The following is a 19601-nucleotide window of genomic DNA, read 5'->3' on the forward strand; positions in this document are numbered from 1 at the left end:
AGAGACCAGTAAACTCCAAAAGGTCAACCCTGGAGGATTATTAAGGGATCATCCACTCAGGTGCAAGGGGTCCTGGGGGAGTGTGGAGACTGCAGAAAATCTGAACCCTCTAGAAAGCAGGGATCCTATGGGACAGCTGTAGTCCCACAGAATCAGGGGTGTCCATAGAAAGGTCTGGCTTTCTCTCTTTCAGCTACTGGCTAATTTCTCCTGTGGCTGCATAGTAGTAGTCATAGAGAGATCCAAAGGGAATTAAAAGTTGCTTCAAGCAACGTTAACTCCCAGTCAGGTATCCTGGGGTTCCAAGGAGGGGGAACAATGCTGTGGAAGTGAGTTTCTGCCCAACCCTTTCTGTCAGATTGGCATACTCTCTGCCTGCAGAAGGAAAGGGTACAATCTAGCTGTGGATGATTTTTAATGTTTAAATATAGGGAATAAAAGCAATGTTAACTTACACAATAAAATCAAATGTACATCCTGCTCATACACAATCTGCAACCATATTTGTTTGTATAAAATGCAGTATATCAGGAAATTCATTGCATATCCCAAAACGGTGATTTATTAATGCTCTGCTGTGCTGAAAGGAAATTCAGAGTCCCCCAGACCTTAATCTTACATCATTTGCTTTTTGGAGAGCCCCAGCAATTCTATCCAATTGACAGTATCATTAATATCTGACTCCATTTTACAGTGGACTATACACACTATATGTCTGCTGCTAAATTAGCACGGAACGGATTGATTCCTGTATTTTAACCTTCAGTAACTAGCAAGGGAAAAGCAAGTACAAGAATACGCAGCAGACTGGACGGGACAGTACATAGTTAAACTTGTTTTGCATATTAGGTGAATAAGAAAAGTAGAAACCATTACTCTCTGCCTGTGAAGCAACTCCCAAGGCTTCTACAGGGACAGCCATAAAATGTAAGTCTTGCAATACTAATTATATCCTGTTAGAGACCAGTGTAAATTAGGCTTCCAAATACTTCTTGTTTCAGTATGGCTGAGCCACACTAACTTGGGCCCAGATACTGTAAGGTGCTGAGTAGCTTTGATCCCCAACTAAAGTTAATGGGCATTCAAAGCACTTAGCACCTTTCTGGAAATACTTTAGAGTGGTGCAGGAATGGGCCCTTGTTTTAGATATTTTTAGGTAATCACATCTAAGCTCTCCTGCTCAATTTGTTTTACTCATTTGAGCTAGGTTTTAATACTCCAAGATTTCAAGGGAGTAAAGCTTTCCTTTGTCTAGTCAAATTATTGGATGTAAATATGACATTTCCTTTTAAGGATACGATTTTAGGCAGCATGCTGACCTTACTGGGGGGGAAATACACACACACACTCAATCTCCTCATCATCAGCTTGTGATTCAAAGCCATCCTACACTAAACAACTGAAGCAGCATGTTCTGTTGAACCTTTGTCTAGAAATGTATATGGGTTCTCCATTATTTTCTAAATGAGCCAGCACTCATCAACTTTAGCTATGAAATTTTTCTTAAGAACAAATATTATTTTCTACTTTTAGACTGTGCATCATTGAAAAGTCAAATAATAATGATGCTTATAAATTAATTAATCTCAAGTATGGCATAACAACTATAATCAGCTATAAATCCTTTTGCCCTATTTGCATTTATTGAATTTGCCTTAATTATGCTGCTGCCTAATTATGAAGCTCAATCTAGAGAAGAACTCACAAAACCCAATGGTGCAGAAAGCAGAAGACAGTTATTCCACTTCATGGATTTACAGCTTTGGAATCTTACCAAAAAGTAGTTGAAACAGACTATTTGTGAGGCCATTAACATGTAAACAGTGTCAGATGGAAAACACATGACAATGACCTACCATCCTAATGAAAAGTGATATTGAGTTTACTAATTCAGATAAGGGTACACAGATTGCCTTTTCTCCGAAGCGCAAAGGACTGTCACTGAAACAAATGCATGGCCCTTGTTGCAATTAATTTGATTCTTGTTCTTTTAAAGCTTTACTTGTAGATTTAATTAAAGCTTTCACACAACAGGCACATTCAGGAAGTATTTGGGTTTAATTCCTTTCTCTTGAATAAAAGAAAATAACAAAGGTTATGATTCAAATAATAACAGGCAATCATAATATATAAAGTTATTCTTAATAGGTGGGCATTGTTTTCCTCTAACAGAAGTAAACATATTACAGGACTCTTGATTGTACTTGTTATAGTTAATGTTTCATCAGAGCTTTCATTATAACCCGTATTTCAGTGGCTTAAACTGAAAAACTCTCCTTTTTGGAGTCAAAATTGTCCATGATTGGTTTCAACTTAGAAGTGAACGTCTTTGAAAATATGAGCAAAGTTCCTTTAACTGCTTTCAGTGGGCAAAGATGGAAAAAATATAAACCCACCTTTTCCCACTAAGAAAATTTTATGGTTTTAGCTCATAAATACCATAGCTCAAAATTCCCTTAACTTTAACATATGAAATGTTCCGATAAGGTAATACTCTCTGAGGACTATTCCTTCTACCAATTTGAAGGGGGGAAAAATTAAAGTAAGTCACAAAATAAGGGAGGGATTTTCAAAACTGCTCAGTGCTGCCCTTCTCTGACTGAAGTCAATGGGAGTTTTACAATTGACTTCAATGAGAGCAGAGTTAGGGCAATGTGAATGCTTTTTGATAATCCCACCGTAAGAGTTTGAGAACTCAAGTTCTCCACATGGGCAGTTATCCTTTTTCTGACAGCACAGCTACAGGACTAACTGCAAGCACCTTCCAGGACTGGGACAGATTTATGCAATCTGATCTCCACTAACAGCCCCTATTAATCCATGCAGAATCCAAATGCAGCTAAGGGACACGACACAGGGGTCACTCTGCTGAATGGATAACTAATATAACTGTAGAAAGTGTTCATTGTAGAAAACTTTCCCCCAGGTGGATTTCAAAATACATATAGATTCTGTACTAAAATATTTATTTCCTTAAAAAGCTCATAAGTTGTACATGAGGGAACCTCTCTCCTGCAAAGCATATCAGTTCTCTAAGCACCTGTAAGTTTCTTAGACCTGTTAACCCAGGACACTTTTCTCCTCTAAAAATCAACAGAGAAATTAAAACACAAAAACATATGTTAATGTCACATTACAGGAATGTTCACCGTACAAATTTACTGTTCAAATTTCAGGCGATCAATGAGCTAAGGTTCCCACAGTAATATTGACGGCAATATTGAATTCTGAACATTCCTTTTAATAAGACTCTGAGCTGCTAATACTTATGCATGTGAACAGACCTATTAAGTTCAACAGAATTTTTCCTGTATGTAAAAGTTACTTGTGTGTTTCAGTGCTGGTGTGACTGGGCGACATACATTTACAATAAATATTATGCTGTTACATATGTACCTAAAAATGTACAGAATGGGCAACGTGGCTAAGTTAACTTCCCTGTGAGAATATTGAACTTTTTCAACTCCTAACCGTTGAGGGCCAGATCCTAGGAGGAGTTTGGGAATGTCATTAGCCAGAGAGGTTGTGGGGCAAAAGCTTGTTACGTAAGGATTCCCCGATGCTGCTCCTGTGCCACACTTGCTTGCTTTCCATATCCCAAAAAGGAAGCAAGGCTTTGGGGGAAGGGGAGAATCATGGGGTTTCTCTGCGGCTGACTTGCCCTCATACAGTTATTGCAGTGGGGCCCAATTTAGAGCAGCGCTGACAGTACTCTAACTGAGAAACAAACCAGTCCTTTGCTGAGTGGATGGGTCCTTTGCTGAGTGGATATTAGCCAGACTCAAGATGTAGCCTGACATGCTTACATTAGTAAATAATGTTGCGAAATTATTTGCAAATGCCCTCTCTAAAAGATCCTTACTGATTATGCACTGCTTACTTTGCTACATTTGTAAAATTCTATGTTAATTATCACCATGTTAGTGTCCCCAAATAATACCCCAAATGTTTGATTCCTACAGAAGCAGCTGGAGTATACTTTGAATTCGTAAGTTTTCTTCATGAATAGGTGAATACACTGCATTTATGTTGCTGCTTTTTGCCACAAACATTTGAATTGTTGTATTGTCTAAACTGACGATAATGCATGTTAAAATATTTATAGATATCTACAGATTTATAGATGTTATGGTTTTAACTCATAAATACCATGGCTTAAAATTCCCCTAACTTTAACATATGAAATGTTCCGATAAAGTATTATTCTCTGAGGACTATTCCTTCTACCAATTTGAAGGGGGGTGGAATTAAAGTAAGTAGAAATCATTTATTAAAATATTTCTTAAATTTTTTTCTTTTTCCTTTTAAATGCTTAAAATCATGTAGTGTTGTTGCTTGTCACATAACTTTTGTATCAATACAAGCCAATGGATGACAACATGATACAAAAAATGTGAGGCGATAAATATTTTTATCTGTAGACATCTTACAGATTTCTTTTACATAGATAATGAAAATTGATGGACTCAATGCATTGGAGACAAGTCCTTGTTATTACTCTGGAGAAGGCAGGTGCAATATTATAATGGTTCATATAATATAATCAGCAAACATTATACCTCCTGTAAGCAGCATTTGACCGTAACTAAGTCTCCCTATCTGAGCAAGGCTCCCATTGAAGTAAATAGGAGGTCAAAGGGAGATGATTTCACCATAGAGAAGTAGTCTAGGCTGACTGGAAGATACATTGGTGGGCTTTAAAATCCTCAGTCAGAATTAAAAGTTGTACCTCCCATAATAAAATCTGTGGGAGAATGGTAGCAGCACTGGCACCTGGCATTTTTCAGGGTGAATTCCCTTCCCCCTTCCCCAGGCAGTTTTCTCTACATGTATATATAGAGTGCAAAGAGAAGTGCTTCATGCCTGCAAGTGGAAATTTGGTCCACAGTACATATATTACACCCTAATCTCATACATGTTAGGAGTAAACCGTTGGGAGTAAACAGAATGTACATGGATGTGGCATTAATTGAATATCATCTTGCTTTTCTAGGTTTTGGATATATTCTTAGCAGTACCTACCCAATATTCTACTTTATTAAAAATAAGTATATGACATTCAACAGTATATAGTAAAAATAATTATAATTTTTTCAAATTTTTTTCAAAAATCAATAATAATTTGAAGTAAAATATTTTCCTTCCACTTAAATGCTCTTTTAAATAGCCTCTTTTGTTACAAAAAACTACAGTAGAGCGAGATCAGAAAGAATAAGGGGAGAGGAAAGGTGATCTTATGGCTAAAGGGATGAGGTTTTTGAATTTGGACGACTTGGTTTCAATTCCCAGTTCTGCCCCAGGCTCCTTATGTGACCTGGGACAAGTAATTTAATTTCTTTGTGCCTCAGTAGCCACCTGCAAAACTGGAATATTAATAATTCCTTATTCCAGCTATTTACCTGTTTTTAGACTGAAAGATCTTTGGGGCACACACACTCTATGTGTGTGTACAGTGCCTAGCGCAATGCGGTCCCAACCTGGGAAGAAGTAATTAGTCATTTTTTTCTGGATGTCATGTTTAGACACAAGTCAATGTGGAAGGGCTCAAGGAAAGATTTGGAGGGAAGGAAGTGGAGGATGCACTAGCAGACTGCATGTTCTAAGACTCTGGAGACAAAGGGCAGCAGGGGAAAGGATGGAAGTAAGAGAAGGAGGTGGATTTGAAGATAATATTTTCCAATCAGAATAAACATGACAGTGATTGCAGGAAGAGGGAAAGGAGCCCAAGGAAAGAGAGCAGCTAAAGAGAAGGAGGAGGGAGGAAGGAGACAGCGAGGAGAGAAGATGAAAAGGTACAAAGTCAACAAAATAGGATGCAGGAAAACTTGAATATTGCAGACTAGAGGGTGGAACTTGTGGTGAAAGAGAAAAAAAGCTGGAGAAAAAAGGGAGACAAAGGTAGGGTTTAAAGGTAAATTAGAACACAAAGTAATTTCGTTTGGAGAGTGATACTTGCAAAGAACATTTAACCAATGTACAGTACTCCAGTCTTACTGTTCTAAATCCAACAAAAGGGAGGCAGAGTTGCAGTACTTTATTCAACGTACATCTAAGTATATTCCTGCTGAGAGCATATGTTCAGTCTCTATAGGCAACAAGAGCTGGTTTCCCTCGCTGGACTTTCATTTTACCTTTTTTTAAAAAAAAAAAAATTGGTGTACAATTTGTAGACTATAGAATATTAAAATACTGTCCGTGATGTCTCATTGTTAGTTGTAACAGTAGTACTGGTATTGTGATAACAACTAGGTGTCCCTGTTAAGGATCAGGGCCCCATTGTGTACACGTAACAGTCCCTGCCTCCAACATTTTACAATCTAAATAAATGTCAACCACTTCATTATTTCATTTGATCCTTTTAGAATATTACAGTCCACCATCCTGCAGTCCTTTTGAAGGCCAAACTCCCACTGACACTGAGGCAAAATTGGGCCTGAAAATGATGATAATCTTATTGCTGTGTGCATATTGAATAATCTAGGAAATGTTTGTAGTAGGTGAACGAAGACTTTAAATGCAAGTCTATCCTAATCTGCTACTTACTGTAACTGATAGGCATATTCTTATAAGCATTAACACTGTGGGCTAGATTCATTGCCCCTATTCTGGCTGTTTGTACTGCCTGGCAACACTTTGCAAGGTTAATCTCTGAATGGCCTTAAACAAGCTCAAATGGCACTAACCACATGCTCCTCCCATCCCCCAACCTGTGTAAAGAGCATGACTAGAGAATGATTTCTTCGGGTGTACTGAGTCTCTTTCAGACAAGTTACAGTAACCCCAAGGCTGTTCTAACTTGTGCCCCTAAGATTAGAGGACCAGAAAGAGGGAGAAAAATTATCCCCTCCCACAGGGGCGCTGAGTGTAGCTTAGGAACACCTAAGCATGTGGCCCAACATCTGACTTTGTTGTATCTCAGATTTTAGAATTAATGTGAGAAATCTCAGCAGAAGCCATCCTGAGTTTCAGTCACTAAAAAGAAAAATAAATTGGCTTCTGTATATGCTTTGCAGCTCAGCACAGGTAGTAGTAGGTTTTATCTGGCATAAGCTCTATAAAAAATTCTCCTCTACTCCAGATGCTGGCTCCTCTTATTTGGATCATTGCTGCTGTTGGGTTGGCACAAGAACTAACCGGAACTATGCAAGATTCTTCTGACAGTAATATGAATTTCTTTCTGTAGCTTATTTGAAATCAGCAGTAAAATAAAGTATTTGATAATTTCACTCTCCTCGTATTTCATAACTGAAAAATAAGCTTGCTTCCAACAACCATGATAATTCTTGCAAAATTATTTCTTTTTTTATTGGGGCACTTTGTCAAGGCTGATAAGACTTACAAAGTTGTGTTTTGATTTGTGACCACCTCATACTATCCTTCCACTCTGCCTGCCTGCTTAGTTCTTGCGAACGGCAATTTGGCCAGTTCCATCTATGAAGTACCTCCACTGACTTCACTGAAGTTCTGCTTCGGATGAGTTTGGGCCATTTTCTTGAAATGTGCAAGAAAATTGTTCACTAATGGCAGAATCTTGAAGTATCTGCTCACAATGGAAGCAGAGGGTCAGCATGACAAATTAGCCCAACTGTTGTGAAAGAAGCAGATGAGGGTGACTGAAGCATTTTTTAAATTCTCCAATATCCCAATAAGACATTTCATCGCAGGAGAACAATAGCAAAGAAAAATGAAAGAGATAAAAACAGGAAGTGCATGCCATTCAAAGCAAATGGCCCTTGTCCTTCACTGAGGATCTTGCAGTAGCACTGTATCCTTTTCAGTTGCATTATGGTAGAGAAGAAGCTCGAGGAAGAAAAGTGGAAAAGAAGAGAAAAGAGGGGGTGGGGGGAGTATGTGCAAACTCTTTATACTGAGAAGATTTTCCTTGAGGAAATGAGAGAATACTGACAGATGCTACCTTGAGAGAGATTATCATTAATCTAGTTATAACCCCTGCTGATATGGTCAAATAAAAGTATTTCAGACAAAGCATCATTTATAGGATTCAAGGGGTATTCAACGGATTAAAGACTAAAAAGTTCAAACAAAAATATAATTACTCCGGAAAGCTAATACAATACTAATGACTAAAGAAACTCAGTGTCCTATTCTGACATCATTCAAGAGACAGCAACGTCATGTTATAGCTGCTCTTTGCTGTATAATACAAGAGACTAAATCTAAGGTATATTAATGAAAAAAAGTTTTAGGTTGGTTTCACAATATTACTTCCCCCCATCTTTTTATTTTATTTTTTTTTTAAACAGAAGTCTCAGTTGCACACACAGCAACATTTACCTCACTGTCCTACTCAGCAGACACCTGATGGCACTTGGTTCGATATTTCATTAAATCACCCTGCAAACTAACAACTCAATCTATTAGAAAACTACAGTCCTTAAGCAACAAAAATTACTTAGCAAATTGTGGTTTCACCATGCAGTATAGCCTATTTGGTGTTAAGACATTTATAGCACCAGTGTTGTAGCATATTATGGGATTAAGGAGCACCTGTTTTCAAGGACATTACCCTTCTTAGACAGCAAATACCAATACTTAACAGGAAAAAAAAACCCCAAGCACTGTTGAGATTTGCAGTGAAAGATTTTAAAGTTGTGCTTTAGTTATCTGTGAATCCAGAATGAGATGTCAGAGATAGAAAGGCATGAAATAGTCAATTGTCCTTTTTACCTTAGGGGTGTTTCTATTTTAGCCTTGAGGAAAGTGAATAAATATTATTCAGCGTATAATGTCCTCTTTTAAGGCTCCATTCAACAAAATAGTCTGCCCAGACTGACTGCTGTTGTATCCAAGTGTGATTGATTTGGGAACCAAAAGTCTTAGCAAACTCTGAACACCAGCAAGAACAGTGAAGTATGTATTTAGTCCTTTCTTCCACACCTTTACAGTGAACATGGCCCACACTGATGAAGTGGTGACACTGATTGAGCCAAGTTCAATTATAAGAAGGAAACCCAGGCACTGAAACAGATATGAGTTGTCCACCACATAGAGGGAAAATCCGCTCTCCCCCTACACCCACCCAACTCAAATCTGTATATTAGTCTGGATTGAAAGACATGACTAAATTTTCACTAATGAGGAGAGAACAAATGATATAGATGGCAAAGTCCCTTTTCTATCAACATACTACTGTAGTTTAGCTTCTAAAGCTGTGGTACATACAAAAATAATACATGTAAACTGAGACTGGCTCTTTAAGAAGAGGAAAAAAACCCACCTTCAGCTCATCTGAAAATTTACTGCTTGACACTGAGGGAGCACGGATTGTAACTAAATGTAATTGTATGACCAGCATAGCAATCAATCAACTCTGATATCAATCCTCACTCTCTCTGTAGTACAACAAAAATCTACCACACTGCAGATGAAGGTTTCTCATTCAAGAGAACTAGGCTAAAATACTTTGGTAGTCTGGAGGAGTACCTCCAGAAAATGGCAGTGCCCACCTACCTGTTGATGTAAAAGGGGTAAGTTTAGAGTATGAATCTAAAGGTTCCCTGGAAAGGATGACCTAAGGCAAAGTTATTCCTCCAAGTCAACTCATTTTATGATATGAGCTCTGTATCACTTCATAAAAATTATTTCAATTTGTCTAACCGTGGCTCTGGGTGAGAAAACTTGCTAAAAAATTCAGAAAGATCTTAAAGAAAACAAACTTTTATATAATATTATTCTGAATTTTAAATGGCATTTGGTTGGTTCTTTTGTGTATATTTTCTGTGTGGGAACATGTATGTAATATGTGGCTGTAAAACAATCCAGTTATTTGATTGGGGGAATGGTGAAGAAGCTGGGAATTAGCAGAAGGAAAATAAAAAAATATATATATTATATATATATAAAAAGAGGAAGGAAGACTCGTGTGATTTTTTAATTGACAAAAACATATTAGTTTTGAGATTTCTTATTATCTGCATTTAAGAAGTAGATATTGTGCCTCTTTATAGAAACACACAGCAAATAGCCCAGCAGTATGTATTTTTTCTGTGTAGTAGGCATAAGGATTTTCTGAAACATGTTCATTTGTTATTGTAGACACTGTTGATTCAGCAAACACTTCAATTTATGTCATTATAGACATCTGCGGCCATCTGCACCAAAATTTATGGGACAACATCCCCAAATCCTGGAAGACTAGCTTGCAAGACAGGATTCTGATGATTTCACAGACCACCACCATCACATTTTTTGTGGTTACAGAGATGTTATTAAAGAACCAAACTTCAATATCTATAAACTTTGTATGGTATCTTACAGGGGTTCTAAGTGGACATTGTAAATATACAACTGGTGTAACAGATCTAATGGTCAGTTCAACATATTCATGTTCTTCTAACCTCAGGAGATAATTTCTTCCAAAAGCTCTCTTCTCTGGAACAAGTTTTATAGCTAGTTAGAGGGATGCTAGCTCATGTAACTTCCTCCCACACTCCAGTATTTTTGTTTCTAATTCTCTCCTTCACCTGGGAATTTGCAGCCAGCTGGAGTTCTAGGAGCAACTCCAATGTGTGACTGAGGATGGGAATATAGAACTGACTCCAGTACCAGTAGAAATTTTCTACATAAATGGAAGGTTTTAAGTGTGACCACTGTACAATTCCTAGAATGCTCAGTAAATTGCCTCACGTCATTCCCAAGATCTTAAATGCCACATTTTGGATATTTTCATATTGCAGATTATAAGGTCTTCTGTCAACTATTTTTGTCTTTTGTGCCATCAGATATTGTGAAAGTCATGATAGGTTTAGGAAGAGTCACAGATTTGGCTTCTGTATAGAGGTCTTATGCAGAAGGCCTAAATCCAGCATTTAAATATGGCAGAGAGGGGATATTTTGAGCCTGCTCAATAAGGAACAACCTCCCAGGCGATGGAGCTCAAACAGGCAACAGAGGACAATTGTGTCTTAGCGGGGCCCTTTATTTTTATGAGTGGGAAGGTGTGATTTTCATATGTTTTTATTAACTATTACTAATGTTTTTGAGAGTGAGTGAAAAAGTTGAATTTTTACAGGTGAGTAGTTTTGACCATCTCTGAGCCAAACAAGACTATCAGGGCAAAGAACCAGAACTATTTTTGGAACATAGGAATTTTCATGTTGGACCAGACTTGTGGTCCATCTAGTGCAATATCATGTCACCACAGTGGCCAGTGCCAAAGGTAAAGAATTTTGTGATTAAAATAATTAAAACACACAGTGATTGGTTTTGGGTTCTAGGTGGAGAGTTTCTGGGGACTGAGGATCTGTAAGGTGTGCACTGGGTGTATGCCTGGTGCAGAACACTGCTAGGTACTGGGCTGGTAAGAGTTGTACTGCTCTTAATAGGAGCTGGCCAGCACAAGGTGGGGAAATTGGGTTCTCTTGCCTCTTGTCCCCCTTTCTCACACAATGTTTAGCTATGGGGAAAGTGCCTCTTCCCCTAGGGCTGAGCACCATGTATGCAGATGGGAGGGGGGAAGAGATGTAGCAATGCTGGGCTGCAGGAAAAGGGAAGAGAACTTCTCTTTCTCTCTCCTTTACTTATCCCTGATGGGACCTACTGCCCCTGGGATTTAGATGCAGCCAGTGATGCCCACTCCTCCCATGATTTTATTTGAGACTCAAAATAGTTGGGGTTTTTCCTAAAGTCCCAACTCCTGCATTTATGGGATTACATGAGAATATTAGCTTTCATTTTTAAGTAAGTTTCTAGCCCTGATGGGTTGCAGAAAAAAACCCTTGATAATGTGAACTGTAAAGGCTGAACAACAACAACAACAAAAAGGCAAATAAAGAACCAAACATTTATTGTTTTTTAAATCTCATTATTTGGGGGGAGGTTTGACTTATTATTTTTTAATTCCCGGAGGTGTTAATACTGCTTCTTTTTTGTTTGTTTGTTTTATATTTTGTTTTCAACCCTTGCAATTCATTTTTAGGTCATGTCCCATCAGCTGAAAATCACTGGCCTAATATCTAAAGCCTGAAATGATTTGCATTTTTAGACAAATTGGGAAAAGATTTTATTTCCATTTACCTACAATATCACAAATGACTTGTGATAAGGCACAGTTCTTAGCAGGAAACCAAAAAAACCCAACCATCCAGTTCTATGCAATTATGTTGAGTAAATATTTAAATTTTAAATCACCTTCACAACAACCCATCTCATATATTAATCTCAACCTAGCGGCCAACAGCAACAAGAAACGTTACCTTTGCAACCATGTCATTTGAATTTTGAACACATTTTATGTGTGGCTACCTGGTGATGTAATATCTTCCTAACTCATTGCAGTTGGTTAGTGCAATCAGTTACTAGTCTGTTCCCAAGCTCAGGCCTCATCTATACTTGAGAATATGCCCAGTTAATCAGCCAGTAGCCAGAAACTGGGGTAAACTCAACAGTTTTCCTTATCTACTGCTGGGGTTTGCACCAGTGCATCCTGGCTTCTAGGCACTATTGCTAAATTCAAAGGATAGATATGGCCTTGGTCTAATCTCAAACAAAATAAAAGACTTAAAAAAATGGTTATGGCCAGAACAATGGGACTTGTTCTTACGTGATCTACAGGCTTTTCTAGTTCATCAGCTAAACTGGAGTTACATAATAAGCTACTAATGTAATTTTACTGCTCTCACTAATGTCATTGGGGTTCTGTCCATCAAAACATGTCAGGAGAAAACAGAATTATGTCTGTGCTGGTTGTCATCTTGAGGAAACTAGTCATTATACATGAACATCACGAACGGCAGCTTATCTATTCTTACTTCTCCCACATGGAATAAACAGTTAAGTCCAGGGAACTACTGCAAAGTTAACTACTACAGAATGTTCTATAATCTTATGAACAAAAGAACTCACACAGACTTAACTACTCACTTCCAGCCCAAACAATTTGCTCCCTGATTGTGGTGAATGGTATAGAATACAATAGTGACTCGGCCAAGGGAATAATGGGAGGAATGTTTCTGGCATAAGCACCAAAGCCTATTATGGAGAAAGATTATTATTAATGGCAGCGCTCAACTCCTTCCTGTGTGACATCTCTTGACTGGCTACGTAGTAAATACAAGATAAAATGATATGTTGTGTGTCAAATATGCACAGCTGTAGCTAACACCTCTGATGATCCAGCTGCAGTGCAAGCTATCTGCCAATTTTTAAAAAATATTAGAATGGTTTTAGAGGTGGCAGGTCATTAGGAAGAGAGAGCACATTAGGAAACTTTGCTGCATGTAAGACAATGATATATATTTTAGTACATAGGTTCCTGGATGATGTGACTGGATGGATGTCACATCCTATGCTTGCAATGTCTGATCAGTAAACTTTAATATGATACCCAGAATACTGATGATAAATTAAGGATGGCACCATACTTCAACCCAGATTCTTAGGGGACTCTTTTAAAAATAAACCATGTGCTAAAATCTATATCTACTTCCACTTTCCTAGATCAGTTAAGAAAAATGGCATAAATTCTGTATTGACTTGCAACCCACTGATTTCAGTGGGAGTTACGTATGCTGTATAGCAGTGTAGAATTTGGTCCTTTCCCAGTGCCCACTTTTCTCTACTTACTTTTCTGTACTGCATATGAACATAAAAGAAAACAACATGGCAGGAAACTAGGTCTTACATGGACAATTTCAAGGTCAACATTTTCTAAAGTCTAAAAACCAACTTCAGCAGCGGAGCCTACATACATTTGTGGGTTACAAGCAAATATATGAACAATCATGACATACATATGGCTAAGCTGAGTAATCACCAAATCATATATCCATATTGTCCCTTTGTGTGATATTACATCCTGACTTGTCCTTATCCTGTAATTGGAGCTATGTGGGCACAAGGGTCTGCCTGTGTGGGTTCAGTTACAGGATCAGGGCTTGTAAAATCTTTGGGATAGCAATGTATCTCTTGTGTGCCTTTTGTGAAGGGCCTAGCACACTTGGTGGTAAAATAATAAGTAATAATTTTGGCTTACAAACTTTGAGAGTGGTCTGTCCCATCTTTAATCCCTGTTTTAAGTAATTCATATATACTTGTAAACCCAAGCATACATATGTGTATACTAAATCTATATTATACACACTATACATCACGAGTGTGCTTATTTTCATACCAAAAACTGTTGAAAAATTGTAATTGGGATTGCAAAGTAAAGCATTTGGAATTTAGGAAATGACAGAATTAAGGTTACCTATGCAATTTGTGTGTATTATGATACAATCTTTAGTTACATAGTTTTTTAAGCACAGGTCCCCTTCATCCATTAATATACAGGATGCTCAGTGAATGAAGCAGCGGTTCAGCATTTTTCTCTGTCCTCTAAATTCGCTGCATAATACCCCGCCATGCATCGAATACAGATTTTTTTAAATTTCCCCATGAACTTTTATTGTGCTCATCTCTGTAATATCTGAATATCTTACAAATACTTATACATTTATTTTCAAAACTCTCCTGTAAGATAGAAAGTATTTTTATTCCCATTTTACAGATCGAGAGCTGAGGCAGAGAGAGATTTAGGCCAAAATTTGCTAAGGAGTCCACTAATTTTGGGGGCCTCAGTGACTGCCCAGCTTCAGACACTTAAGGCTTTTTTTCAAAGGTGCCGAGTTGGGTACTTCATTTCAATTTGAGTGCTGAGTGTTGAGCACTTTTGAAAATCAGGCCCCATGTGTTTCAAATTGGATCCCTGAAAAACACAGATTTATTGACAGTCTCCAAAAATGATGGTTTAAGCAACTTGCCCAGCATCACATAGGAAGTCTGTGACAGATATATGGATAGAATCCAGTCTCTTGAGTCTTAACCTATGCCTTAAAAACCAGATCATCCAACTGCCCTCTGATTCAATCAATACACACACCTTCCAACCTCTGCTGAGAATGAGGTAAGATTCCTACAGGCCATAGCCTCATCCACTGCACAACCTTATCTCATTCACCATTCATTGGGTGCAAATGGGTCCTGTGAAAAAAAGTATTATGTGATTACACTATTAAAGACTGCATCAAAACACTTGATTTCTTTATATATAGAAAACTATCTTTCTTCAGGCCCATATACTTCCTGAAGCTCACACACTTCCTGTTAAATCGGTGTTGTGCCTTTTAGATCCACTCAAAGAATGGCAACTCATGACATTTATGCACCATCTTTATTTATGAAATAAAAGGAAAATCTGCAGAGCAAATGGATGCAAATCCTTGTACACATGTCCACACATCACAATATTTTGAGCAGGAAAATGAGAAGGAAAACCCTAAATCAGTTCTAAAAATAATTTGTCTTCCAAAAATATTTGTAAAATGCCAGTGAGATTTATGATGCCTGCCACTATTTTTCAATTTAAAAAATTAATCGTATTACTGTATTCAAAAATACTGAAACACACAGTATGAGGTAAAGGAACCCATAAGAAAATGTCAAATTGGTTAAAATGACATGAAATTATTAACCATGTTGTTTTTAGCACTGTAAAACTTCCTTTGTGAAACTCAAACACTTTGAAGTTCCATCATTAGGATTCACTATTCACGCATGGAACAACATGGCAGAAAGCATGTCTCTGATGATGCACAAAGAAGTTACTTACAGGTAATAAGTGTAGGAGTGATAGCTTCTTCTGCCATGATGGTGGAAGGATTTAGGCAGTGGTGGAAAAGATGAAATGGAAGGAAAGAAAAGCCAAATATTAATGTATGAAAAATCAAGATGAACTGAGACCAGAAGTGGTGACACAAATGAAAGGTAGTACAAATGCATCTCGGGCATATCATGCAATATCTGTCCATTCCAGATATGACATAAATCTACATAAAATTTTAAGCAGTAAAATACATAATACCTCACCAAAATGTTAAATTAGACAGTTTAAAACAAGTATAACAGCTAAGTAACATATTAGATACATAATAGTTATGTATTATATACATCCATATAATACATACACAGACACACACACACACATAAGGTGCTAAACATGCTTTTATTTCACATTGTATTAATTGGTTTAGGAAGGACATGGCATCTCTACTGCATTAGTTAGAAGTTTAGGAATGAAAAGTCTTAGAATCCTTACAAAGTAGCTTCTCTTCCTGGCAGAGTACTGTGGAGTTTTTTTTGGAGGCTCTTTCTAGTTGCTCTCGTTCCTTAGAGACATTAAAACTTAGCCTACCATGGATATGATTAGCCTGACTTGTCACCCAAAGCTTGTTTCCAGAAAGCCAAATAAACTGTCAAAGTATGTTTCCACTTTTCATTAGGCATTTCATTGCAGAAGAAAAATGAAATAACTTCCTTGTCCCTTTGTGTCAGAATTACTTTTATAACCTTGGCTATATTACTTCACAAAGAGTGAAATTCACTCCTTCCCCAAGTAAAAGGACTATATTCAGGGATCACAGTGGAGGTTTACTGGTGGTGTGAAGACAGAATCCATCCCCAGTCTGTGGGCAGAATCCTGCAGCTCTACTATTTCTGGCTCTGGGAATACTACAAAAGGCCACTTGGATCCCAAGCCTCTTCATCCATGTAAGCATGGATCCAGTGCTCTTTCCCACCTGAGCTCCCTCACAATGATTCCCTCCACTCCACATTCAGAGCCAGTGAGGAACCCGCTGCTGCAGTGGGCAGAGTGCACAGGGCCTCCTGCCCAGCTGCACCGCCTGCTGCTGCACCTCTCTCCCTCCCTGATCAAGGCTCCTGAAAGCAGGGAGGGGCAAAGCCCTCCACAAAGGGATGAATTTCACCCTGCTCAGATTCAAAATATTGATTCTAATTAAAAAGAAGCTTATTCTCCAAAAACCATCGCCTTGCCATAGCTACAAATAATGTTAATGTACTGGTAAGATAAAAGACTGAAATAAACTGGGTAGGCATCTGTAATTCTCATAGCACACAGATACAGTGCTTTGACTATGGCAAAAACTTGTAAACAGGCCTAGCAAAGGACTACCACAAATGCTAACTTGCCTTAGGCTACATGCTGCAGGCATCCCTTTGAAAACTAGGCTTTCATCACATTTTCTCTCTCATCTTCTTTGTTTGAGGATGCCTTCAGAAATATTTTCCAGTTTTTATTCCCATTTTTCTGATACTTAACAGTATTGTTTAAACACAAAAGGCTGGTACTGAATATTTAATCATATGTGGCACATTTGCAAAATGCACACCTGTTAAAACTGGATTTAAAAAGACAACCAAGAATATGGTAACAGGAATGCTATGGATAAAATTCTGCACTTCTTACTCAGGTATATCTGCTACTAAATTCAGTGCCTGCAGGAAGGGTGCAGGATTGGGCTGTATGAAAACGGTTCTGGTTACTTATATTGTGTTGGGAGGAGGTTGTTTTGGTATGTGGCGTAATCATAATTATCTTTTTTTTTTTCCCTTCTCTTTTCAGAAATTATTCATTCTCCAGCTCCCATTTAGAATCTCATGACACCGCAAACCCTATTCCTTGCCATATGTTGCCGTGACAGAGATTTAATGTAATTAGTACAAATGTTCTCATTCATCTAAAAGATATATAGCAATTTTAGAAACAACAATAAATATAATTAATCAGTGCAGCACGGCTGGTGCTTGTACGCATAATTCTGCCAAACATGTTATTGAGATAAATTATTCTGTTTAAAAAATGTTGAAAACTCAGGTGCTTTAATTTGTGTGACTACATCAAATTACAATTTGATATAATAGGAGAAAAATTAAATGTCTCATGTTCAAGTTATTTTTATATGGAGTTCTTATAATGTGAGCAAGAGGTTTTAGAAGATGAGACTCCTTGAAAATTAGATTCTGAAGTTTTAAATCCCCAACAATTCTGAGGTGCCGCAAAGAGAAAATTTGTTTTAAAAATATAATGTTCTAAACCTGGGTAATTTAAGAAATAGAAAACTAAGACTTACAAAAACATTAGATCATTTAGCAAAGACACTGTCCATGCTTTGGAAAAATCTCAGTTTTAGAAAAGCAACCTTAAAAACTGAGTTCCATTTTACTTTTGATATACGTGGATAGGTCCTTCGGCATGTTTTATAAGTGGAGGTTAACCCAGGTGACATAGTTAGTATAGTGGCTTCTGCGCCACCCCTCTTCTGCAGCTGGCATAAAAGGCATGGCAAAGGGAAAGGAGGTCCTCGTTGGGTCTTCCCCTTGACCTGAGTTATCCCTTGTTTCCATACTGACTGCTGGGAAATGTTGGCAGCTGGTGGAAATTAGAACAATCTGAGCTACATCAAGAGAGTGGACTAGTGCAGTTAGTCTCAACCAGGGGTCCAGAGCCCCCGGGGGACCATGAACAGGTTTCAGTGGGTCCACCAAGCATGGCTGGTATTAGACTCGCTAGGGCCCAAGACAGAAAGCCAAATCCCTGCCATGTGGGACTGCAGCCCGGGGTCCCAAGCCCCACCACCTGGGGCTGAAGCTGAAGCCTGAGCAACTGAGCTTTGTGTTGCCCCTTATGGTATGGGGCTCTGGGTAATTGCCCTGCTTGCCAACCCCTAACACCAGCCCTGGCTTTTATATGCAGAAAAACAGTTGTTGTGGCACAGCTGGGCCATGGAGTTTTTATAGCATATTGGGGGTAGGAGGGGGAGGGCTCAGAAAGAAAAAAAGGTTGAGAACCCCTGGACTAGTGCACTGCAAGCTCAGCACCAGAGAGTAGAAAGGGTATTCTTGAGTAGCACTAAGCCAGGGGTCGGCAACCTACAGCACGCGAGCCGATTTTGAGTGGCACGCTGCCTGGCCAGTGAGAGGAGGAGGAGGAGGGGCCGGAAAGCACCACAATGGGAGAAGAAGCGGGGGAGGAGGGAAGCTTGGCTGCCGCAGGACCAAACTTCTGCCTCCTGCCCCCACAGGGGAGAGCGGTGGGTGGGGGGGCCTCCCGACCCCCCCCCCCCCCCCGCCCCCCCCCCCCCCCCGCCCACCGTTCTCACCTGTGGGGGCAGGAGGCAAAGCTTGGTCCTGCGGCATTCCAGCCCCTCCTCCACCCAGAGGAGCAGAGCCGAGTGGCAGCATGCTCGCTGCTCCGTAGAGGAGGCAGAGAGAGGTAAGGACAGAGCCTGGGGGAAGGGAGTGGAACAGGGCATATCCCTCCCAGCCCCCTGCCTTGAGCCGCTCAGGGCAAGGGGCTGATAGGAACCCCCCCACCCCTCTGTCCTGAACTCCCCCACCCCAAACAACACCCAGCCTTGTGCCCTGCACCTCCACCGCCCTCCCCAGCCTTCTGCCCTGACCTTGAGTCCCCCCCACCAACACCCAGCCTTCTGCCCTGAACCTCCACACACCCCAGCCCTCTGCCCTGACCTCAAGTCCCCCCTCAACACCCAGCCTTGTGCCCTGCACCTCCCCACCCAGCCTTGTGCCCTGTACCTCCACACACCCCAACCCTCTGTCCTGACCTCGAGTCCCCCCAACACCCAGCCCTCTGCCCTGAACCCCCCCACACACCCAGCCTTCTGCCCTGACCTTGAGTCCCCCCCAACACCCAGCCCTCTACCCTGAACCCCCCCCACACCCAGCCTTGTGCCCGGCACCTCCACACACACCCCAACCCTCTGCCTTGACCTCGAGTCCCC

At 39.5% G+C, this 19601-nt stretch overlaps 1 protein-coding gene across 12 annotated transcripts in view; it reads right to left on the reverse strand.

Annotated features, from left to right (window-relative positions):
- The window catches only part of PTPRM (protein tyrosine phosphatase receptor type M), a 690156-nt gene that overhangs the window by 191130 nt on the left and 479425 nt on the right, over positions 1-19601 (reverse strand). For 5 of the 12 annotated variants that reach the window (XM_034762641.1, XM_034762634.1, XM_034762636.1 and 2 more), the window contains one exon: positions 15611-15640. The exons of the other annotated variants lie outside the window; for them this stretch is intronic. In XM_034762641.1, coding sequence (XP_034618532.1) covers positions 15611-15640 — 30 coding nt within the window. The remainder of the gene's footprint in view (positions 1-15610; positions 15641-19601) is intronic. 12 annotated transcript variants of the gene reach the window in all.

Source organism: Trachemys scripta, chromosome 2, assembly GCF_013100865.1.
Source record: "Trachemys scripta elegans isolate TJP31775 chromosome 2, CAS_Tse_1.0, whole genome shotgun sequence".
Taxonomy (NCBI): domain Eukaryota; kingdom Metazoa; phylum Chordata; order Testudines; family Emydidae; genus Trachemys; species Trachemys scripta.